The 8,927-nt window shown below is 48.6% G+C and overlaps 3 protein-coding genes across 3 annotated transcripts; 1 reads left to right on the top strand and 2 right to left on the bottom strand.

Moving 5' to 3' along the window:
• The first annotated feature begins 298 nt into the window (after nt 1-298).
• On the top strand, nt 299-948 carry LOC137356488 (histone H2A-like). The gene has a single exon (XM_068022373.1). The coding sequence runs from the start codon at nt 299-301 to the stop codon at nt 686-688; it is 390 nt and encodes a 129-aa protein (XP_067878474.1). The 3' UTR covers nt 689-948.
• Nucleotides 949-2,257: 1,309 nt separating this feature from the next.
• On the bottom strand, nt 2,258-2,575 carry LOC137356237 (histone H4). Its single transcript, XM_068022110.1, has one exon. The coding sequence runs from the start codon at nt 2,567-2,569 to the stop codon at nt 2,258-2,260; it is 312 nt and encodes a 103-aa protein (XP_067878211.1). The 5' UTR covers nt 2,570-2,575.
• A 761-nt stretch (nt 2,576-3,336) lies between these two features.
• On the bottom strand, nt 3,337-4,026 carry LOC137356400 (histone H1-like; the record flags this gene model as incomplete). The annotated part of the gene is made up of 2 exons (XM_068022288.1): nt 3,337-3,636; nt 3,715-4,026. Coding segments are annotated over 2 exons (612 nt in total), but the record flags the coding sequence as incomplete, so codon positions are not given.
• Between the last annotated feature and the right edge of the window lie 4,901 nt (nt 4,027-8,927).

Below are 8,927 nucleotides of genomic sequence, written 5' to 3'. Positions count from 1 at the left end.
CTATAAATGTAATATTCAACATTCAAGCCGCCCCTTGTTTTACAAATATATTGGCGGGCTTTTCAAATGTGAAATATCGTTGGGAGGCTGACAAATTCACGCTCTTATTTTTCGCTCTCAATTCTTGTGATTGGTGAATTGAGCAGCTCTCTGATTGGTTACATGTACAGCACAATGACACCGAGTGCTGACTGACCAATCAGCAGTGTCCCCAACACCATTCCTCCAGAAGGTACAAGGAGGAGGAATGTGGGCGGATCTCAGCATTCTTCGTGAAAGTGTTTGTGAGATTGTGGCAATGTCTGGAAGAGGGAAGACCGGTGGTAAATCTCGGGCCAAACCCAAGTCTCGCTCCTCCCGGGCTGGATTGCAGTTCCCGGTCGGCCGTGTTCACCGCCACCTCAGAAAGGGGAACTATGCTGAGCGGGTGGGTGCCGGAGCCCCGGTCTATCTGGCTGCTGTGCTCGAGTATCTGACAGCTGAAATCCTCGAGCTGGCCGGCAACGCGGCCCGGGACAACAAGAAGAGCCGTATCATCCCCAGGCACCTGCAGCTGGCCGTCCGCAACGATGAGGAGCTGAACAAGCTACTGGGAGGGGTGACCATCGCTCAGGGCGGGGTGCTGCCTAATATCCAAGCCGTGCTGCTGCCCAAGAAAACCAGCGCTCCGAGCACGAAGGGCAAGTGAAGCTGCCAGAGTTGAATCTGTGAACCCAAAGGCTCTTTTCAGAGCCACCCACTTTTATCTGTGAAGGGGCTGGTTACTGTCTGAAAGACTGTAATATTATACTGTTATCATTGTTTCGTGTTGGAATGAAGTGTACTGGATTTTGGTATTTAGCTGTTCATCAGATGAAATGCATTCTAATTCCCTCAGAGCCTATTAGAAAGGCACTTATACCATTCTACCCTTTATGTACCACAAACATTTGTTCAGTCCTAAAATGATCGCCGGTCTATTAAAATGCGCTGAGCACATTGGTTTCGCTACTGTGGATCTTACAACTGACACGTCATTAAATCTCCAGCTGCCGGCTGCAGACAAAGGTATTTGTGTCTCCCGGCTTTGAGTAAATAAGTGGTCAAATCCTTCTGAGACGTTTATGTGCTGGAATGAACAAGAGATCACAACTCTTTCTTTGGTCGATTTGGTGGCTCTTAAAAGAGCCGTTGTGGTATTTGATGCCGAACTCAGTTCCGGGCAGGGTCAGTTTAGGCTCGCTCCCCGCGGATGCGGCGTGCCAGCTGGATGTCTTTGGGCATGATGGTGACTCGCTTGGCGTGGATGGCGCACAGGTTGGTGTCCTCAAAGAGCCCCACCAGGTAAGCCTCGCTGGCCTCCTGCAGGGCCATGACGGCAGAGCTCTGGAAGCGCAGGTCTGTCTTGAAGTCTTGTGCGATCTCCCGCACCAGGCGCTGGAAGGGCAGTTTGCGGATGAGCAGCTCGGTGGATTTCTGGTAGCGGCGGATCTCCCTCAGAGCCACAGTGCCGGGTCTGTAACGGTGAGGCTTCTTCACTCCGCCCGTGGCTGGAGCGCTCTTGCGGGCCGCTTTGGTAGCCAGCTGCTTGCGCGGAGCTTTCCCTCCGGTCGATTTGCGCGCTGTCTGCTTGGTTCTGGCCATGATCTACCAAGACCTTACATAATGTCGCGTTTAATGCTGAAGCTGCTCAGGGACTGCCTATTTAAGACAGTCGAAGGACCGCCCTAATGTTGTGATTGGATGAAGCACCGTCCATCATCCAGTTTGAAACGATGGAAAAGGGCGGTGGGAATTGCTGCTCCCTGATTGGTTGAACTGCAACTGAAATTTCATCAATTTCAAAAAGCCCCCCAATTTCAAATTAGCAAACTACTCAAAGATTAAATAAAACCTAATTCGGCGGGAACAATTATAAAATCTCATTGCTTTTAGCGTGATTTTTTTCCGCCCTGGATCCCCCTCTGTGTCTTCCAACACGGTTTGAATTGGGATTCATTCCCTGTTCGGTCTCTGGCGGGAATAAAGCTCCGGCCATTTCTTACTCCAACGGGAGTAAATCCGTTTCCACATCTTTACCGGCAGTTCAGGTCGGCAATGGACATGATCAAATGCAACCCAATACTGATCTGATAAAGTCCACATAACATTGGATGAGCTGCAACAATTTCACATCCCAAGACATCCCCGCTGCAGTTTCAAGGTCACTTATCTCTATATGAGGTTTTGGGTGGCTCTTATAAGAGCCTTTTGTTTTTGGTAGACAAGGTGGATTTGTTTAGCCGCCGAATCCATAGAGAGTGCGGCCCTGGCGTTTCAGAGCGTACACCACATCCATGGCGGTGACCGTCTTGCGCTTGGCGTGCTCAGTGTAGGTGACCGCATCTCTGATCACATTCTCCAGGAAAACCTTCAGCACCCCGCGGGTCTCCTCATAGATCAAACCCGAGATGCGCTTCACTCCGCCACGGCGAGCCAGGCGGCGAATTGCTGGCTTGGTGATGCCCTGGATGTTATCACGAAGCACTTTGCGGTGCCGCTTTGCTCCGCCTTTGCCCAGTCCTTTGCCTCCTTTACCTCTTCCTGTCATGACGCTTCTTCCGACAAACCGATTCTGAATGAGAAACGAGTAGTTTCTGCTGCCTTTTTATACAGTCTGCCCCGACCTGACTGAGAAAGTGACAGAGAGCCAGAGGCGGGTCTGGAGGAAACTGAGTGACAGACAGAGCAGAGAAATGTCTTTGATCCTCTCGCTCCGCCTCCCACTTGCTCGAACCGCCAATTCAAAAAAAAAACAGTTCTCGACATTAGAGCTCAGCATAAAACATGGAGATTCGGCATTGATAGTCACTGATAACAGAAATTAGCGCTTTAAATAAGGATCTGTTACAATTAAAAGTTCGTAATACACCCGCCTAAGTGCAGTGCTTCCGATCACAAGTCAACCTGTTTCGGCACACCTCTCCTCCCAGACGGATTGAACAGTTTACTGAAACCGAACCCCAGCTGAATTATACAAAATCATGTATTGGGGTTTGAGATATGACGCGGGGTATCTCGCCCGTGTTACTGTGTTACAGGCTGTCACCCTGAAACGAGCATGAACTGAGACTTCACCGAACATATACCCGGGTACAGTGAGGCCCGGACATCCCTGATTTGTTGCAGAGAGTGAGGAAGGGCTGGGTTGAGAGTCACCAGGGAACCTGGATTTACTTCAAATCATTTCTAGGTGAAATGTGCACACGACTGCGGGACAGGGATCATTTGATCGGGGGATCAGCTCTTTCCTGAGAGACGTGGGTGGCTCTGAAAAGAGCCTTTGGGTTCAGATGTCTACAAGTTTCCCGTGCTGTTTCACTTCTTTCCAGGGGCTGCTTTCTGAGCCTTTGCTGCTTTCGGCTTCTTCACGCCCCTTGATGATTGAACTTTCTTGGGCGGCTTTCCGCCCGTTGCCCTCTTGGCTTTTTTGGCATTCTTCGCTGGAGATTTTTTTGGAAGCGTTGCTTTCTTTACCGCCTTCTTTGGCGTTGCCGTCTTCTTGGTGCTCACTTTCTTGGCTGCTGTCTTCTTGGTGCTCACTTTCTTGGCTGCTGTCTTCTTGCTGCTCACTTTCTTGGCGACTATTTTCTTCCCTGGGGATTTCTTGGCTGTTTTCTTTGTGATCTGTTTCTTGGCAGCTGTTTTCTTCACTAAAGATCTCTTGGCTGCTCCTGTCTTAATCTTCTTCACCACATTTCCCTTCTTTTCCTGTTTCGCGATTTTGAAGGTGCCGGAGGCCCCCGTGCCCTTCGTCTGCACCAGGAAGTCTTTCGTCACAAGCCGCTTGATACTTTGCTTGATTGGGAACTTGCTCTTCTCCACATCGACACCTTTAACACGCAGAGCCTTCTTTATTGCCTGCAGTGACATCCCACTGCGGACACTGCATTCCGCCACAGTCTTGAGGATCAGCTCGCCCAACTTGGGACCGCCTGACCCCTTCCGAGGAGCCGCCTTCTTCTTCTTGGGAGTCTTGACTTGAGCAGCGGCGGCTGGAGGAGCAGTTTCGGCGGCTGCAGTATCGGTCATGTCCAGGACTCTGCACAAAGTCTCTCTGTCGGTCAGAACTGGGTCAGAAATGAAGCTGGTGGTGGCGGCACTGAGCAACTTAAAGGCAGTGAGCGGACGGGGCGGAGACAACCTGCTGTCAGCTCCCGGCTCCTGCTGCCTCTCTGTGTTTCTCTCTGGTCCTAAACTCTCCAATTCCACTGAAATTCGGGTATTCCAGAGTCCCAGGCTAGATCCTTCCTGTCTCTGACATCAGAATGTTTGCTGTCACAAAGGTTTCACTTGAAGTAAAGACTCCATTTTCGACTGAAACCCGTTTCATTGCTGCACTGATGACTCTCTCTCAGCCGATCGCTGACATGTTCCATACTTTTCGATTAAAATCTTGAAATCAACAAACAAACAACACTGAATTCCCACTTTGAGGATTAGAATGGGGGCAAAGTGCTTCTTTGACTGGAAAATCTTGTTATTTTACACAAGAAGGAGTCGGAAATCCGGCGATGAGACCAGACCCACAAACACAGTGGCATTAGACTAACGCGCCCGCCCCTTTAATACACTCTCTTCCAGAATATTCACATCCACACAATCTCAGGCCGAACTGTTCGTTACATTTAGCGTTTCCAGGACAGGATTTCCCCTCCGCTCGGCCTGTGCTGCGGATTCACGGCGGGTATTTGCATTTTCTAGGCTCAGTAAGTGTTAAACACTCTGAGACTGGCGCTGCGAATGTTGTCTGTTTCCCAGATTTGGCGTCAAGAGCCAATCACAGCTTTGAATCTGTTCAAACCAATGTCGGCTTTGATGTTATTATATTGATCACACACAAGCATGTTTCCTGACGGTGAAAATACAAATTATGCCCTGTCTGTCCCTACATTCCATCCATATTTTTTTCTAGGTGTCCTAGACATCCCATTCTCAACAAGGAGAGACGTCCAGTTTCACAATAATCATAAGTCTGTGCCGACCATCAACCACACATTTATACTAATCCTACACTAATTCCATACTTCTACCACATCCCCACCTGTCCCTATATTTCCCTACCACCGACCTATACTAGGGACAATTTATAATGGCCAATTTACCGATCAACCTGCAAGTCTTTGGCATGTGGGAGGAAACCCACGCAGACACAGGGAGAACTTGCAAACTCCACACAGGCAGTACCCAGAATTGAACCCGGGTCGCTGGAGCTGTGAGGCTGCGGTGCTAACCACTGCGCCCACTGCTTGCCAATGATTTTTCATGACCCCTTTTAGCCCTCCTAACTCCTTGCTTAAGTTCCTTCCTACTGTCTTTATATTCCTCAAGTGCTTCATCTTTTCGACACGGATTGCTTCAGTAGCTGAGGAGTCACGAATCATGCTGAACATTGGAGAATCATCAGTGAACATCCCCACTTCTGACGTTATGATTGAAGGAAGGTCATTGATGAATCAGCTGAAGATGTTTGGGCCGAGGACATTACCCTGAGGAACTCCTGCAGTGAAGTCCTGGAGCTGAGATGATTGACCTCGAACAACCACAACCATCTTCCTTTGCACTAGGTATGACTCCAACCAGCGGAGAGTTTTCCCACTGATTCCCATTGACCCCAGTTTTGCAAGGGTTCCTTGATGCCATAGTCGGTCAAATGCTGCCTTGATGTCAAGGGCAGTCACTTTCTCTTCACTTCTTGAATTCAGCTCTTTTGTCCATGTTTGAACTAAGGCTGTAATGTTGTCAGGAGCTGAGTGGCACTGGCGCACCCAAACTGAGCGTCACTGAGCAGGTTATTACAAAGCAAGTGCCGTTTGATGGCACTGTTGATGACATCTTCCATCACTTTTATGATGATTGGGAGTAGGCTGATTGTCCAGCTTGGACATGACCTGCTTTTGGTGTCAAAGACATACTTGGGGAATATTCCACATTGTCAGGTACATGCCAATGTTGTAGCTGTACTGGAACAACTTGGCTAGGGGCAGATCAAGTTCTGGAGAATAGGTCTTCAGAACTATTGCCAGAACATTGTCGGAGCCCAGAGCCTTTGCCGTCTCCAGTGCCTTTAGTCGTTACTTGATGTCACACGGAGTGAATCGAAATAGCTGATGCATTCAGGAGGAGTCTGAGATGAATCATCAACTCGGCACCTCGAGCGAAGATTGTTGCAAATGCTTCAACCTTATCTTTCGCACTGATGTGTTGGGCTCCCTCATCATTGAAGATGGGGATATTTGTGGAGCCACCTCCTTCAGTTAGTCTTTTACTTGTGTACCACCATTCATGGCTGGATGTGACAGGATTGCAGAGCTTAGTTCTGATCTGTTGGTTATGAGATCACTTGACTCTGTCTATTGCATGCTGCTTATGCAGTTTGGCCCCCAAATAATCCTGTGTTGTAGCTTCCCCAGGTTGACACCTCATTTTGAGGTATGCCTGGTGCTGCTCCAGGCATGCCCTGCTGTACTCTTCATTGAACCACGTTTGGTCACCGACCTTGATGGTAATGGTAGAGTGGGGGATATGCCGGGCCATGAGATTACAGATTGCAGTTGAGTACAATTCTGCTGCTGTTGGTAACTCGATCCTCATGTACGAACATACGAATTATGATCAGGAGTAGGCCACTCGGTCCTTCGAGCCTGCTCTGCCATGCCATTCAATACGTTTTTGTCTCTACTGATTACTTCACATTTCCACCACCCCCCGGTAATCCTCCACTCCCTTGCTCGTGAAGAAACTATTTACTCTGCCTTAAAAATATTCAAAGACTCCGCTTATATCGCCGTTTGAGGATGAGAATTCCAAAGGCTCACGAGCCTCCGAAAGAAAATAAAAATCTCCTTATCTCTGTCTTAAATTTGCGACCCCTTATTTCTAAACAGTGACCCCTAGTTATAGATTCTCCCACAAGGGGAAACATCCTTTCCACATCCACCCTGTCAAGACCCCTCAGGATATTATATGTTTCAATCAAGTCACATCTTACTCTTCTAAATTCCAGTGGATACAAGCCTAGCTTGTCCAATCCTTCCTCGTAAGACAGCCCGTCCATTCCAGGCATTACCCTAGTAAATCTTCTCTGTACTGCCTCCAACGCATTTAAACCGTTCCTTAAATAAGGAGACCAGCACTGCACACATTAATCCGAATGGCCCACAGAGCCTCATGGATGCCCAGTTTTGCATTGCTAGGTGAGGAAAACTTTCCCTTATCTCCCCTCTAATCTTTCTACCAAACACTTTAAGTCTTTGTCCCCTCGTCACTGACCTCCCTACGAAGGTAAATAGGCCCTTGACATCCACTCTATCCAGGCCTCTCAAAATGTTATACATTTCAATCAGATCTACCATTCTCTGTTCCAAGGGGAACAGTCCCAGCCCACCCAATCTTTCCTCATAGCTGCATTTTTTCCAGTCCCGGCAACATCCTTGTAAATCTCCTCTGTACCCTCTATAATGCAATTCTTCTTTGGCTTCCTTATCTCCACAGACAATGGATGTGGTCAGTGGTGTGTGGAGCAGCGCCTGGAGTGGCTATAAAGGCCAATTCTAGAGTGACAGGCTCTTCCACAGGTGCTGCAGAAAAAATTGATTGTTGGGGCTGTTACACAGTTGGCTCTTCCCTTGTGCCTCTGTCTTATTTCCTGCCAACTGCAGGAACTCACCACATTTTAGCCCCACCTTTATGGCTGTCCGCCAGCTCTGGCGAACGCTGGCAACTGACTCCCACGACTTGTGATCAATGTCACAGGATTTCATGTCGCGTTTGCAGACGTCTTTAAAGCGGAGACATGGACGGCCAATGGGTCTGATACCAGTGGCGAGCTCGCTGTACAATGTGTCTTTGGGGATCCTGCCATCTTCCATGCGGCTCACATGGCCAAGCCATCTCAAGCACCGCTGACTCAGTAGTGTGTATAAGCTGGGGATGTTGGCCGCCTCGAGGACTTCTGTGTTGGAGATACGGTCCTGCCACCTGATGCCAAGTATTCTCCGGAGGCAGCGAAGATGGAATGAATTGAGACACCACTCTTGGCTGACATCCATTGTCCAGGCCTCGCTGCCATAGATCAAGGTACTGAGGACACAGGCTTGATACACTCGGACTTTTGTATTCCGTGTCAGTGCGCCATTTTCCCACACTCTCTTGGCCAGTCTGGACATAGCAGTGGAAGCCTTTCCCATGTGCTTGTTGATTTCTGCATCTAGAGGCAGGTTACTGGTGATAGTTGAGCCGTTGTAGGTGAACTCTTGAACCACTTCCAGAGCGTGGTCGCCAATATTGATGGATGGAGCATTTCTGACGTCCTGCCCCATGATGTTCGTTTTCCTGAGGCTGATGGTTAGGCCAAATTCATTGCAGGCAGCCACAAACCTGTTGATGAGACTCTGCAGGCACTTTTCAGTATGAGATGTTAAAGCAGCATCATCAGCAAAGAGGAGTTCCCTGATGAGGACTTTCCGTACTTTGGACTTGGCTCTTCGACGGACAAGGTTGAACAACCTGCCCCCTGATCTTGTGTGGAGGAAAATTCCTTCTTCCAAGGACTTGAACGCATGTGAAAGCAATTACATGACTTCTTAACCACCTTGTAGACCTGTCCTCCTACCTTCTGGGTCAGTGGACATTTACTCCAAGGTCCCTCACATTCTCTACACAACTCAGTATATTCCCATTAATCATGTATTCCTTTGCCTTGTTTGACCTCCCTCACACTTATCCGAATTTTATTCCATTTGTCATTTTTTTGCCCATATGTCCAGAGCATCAATATCTTCCTGCAGCCTACAGCAATCCTCCTCGCTTTCTATCACACGACCAATTTTTGTGTCGTCTGTAAGCTTCTTGATCATTTCCCCTACATTTACGTCCAAATCATTAATATATACCACAATGAGCAGGTG

The sequence above is a fragment of the Heterodontus francisci genome, chromosome 45 (assembly GCF_036365525.1).
Source record: "Heterodontus francisci isolate sHetFra1 chromosome 45, sHetFra1.hap1, whole genome shotgun sequence".
NCBI classification, from domain to species: domain Eukaryota; kingdom Metazoa; phylum Chordata; class Chondrichthyes; order Heterodontiformes; family Heterodontidae; genus Heterodontus; species Heterodontus francisci.
This window is presented reverse-complemented; position numbering and strand designations above follow the sequence as displayed.

Coding starts and splice junctions, on each gene's coding strand:
- LOC137356488 (XM_068022373.1), top strand. CDS start 299: ATGTCTGGAAGAGGGAAGACCGGTGGTAAATCTCGGGCCAAACCCAAG.
- LOC137356237 (XM_068022110.1), bottom strand. CDS start 2,569: ATGACAGGAAGAGGTAAAGGAGGCAAAGGACTGGGCAAAGGCGGAGCA.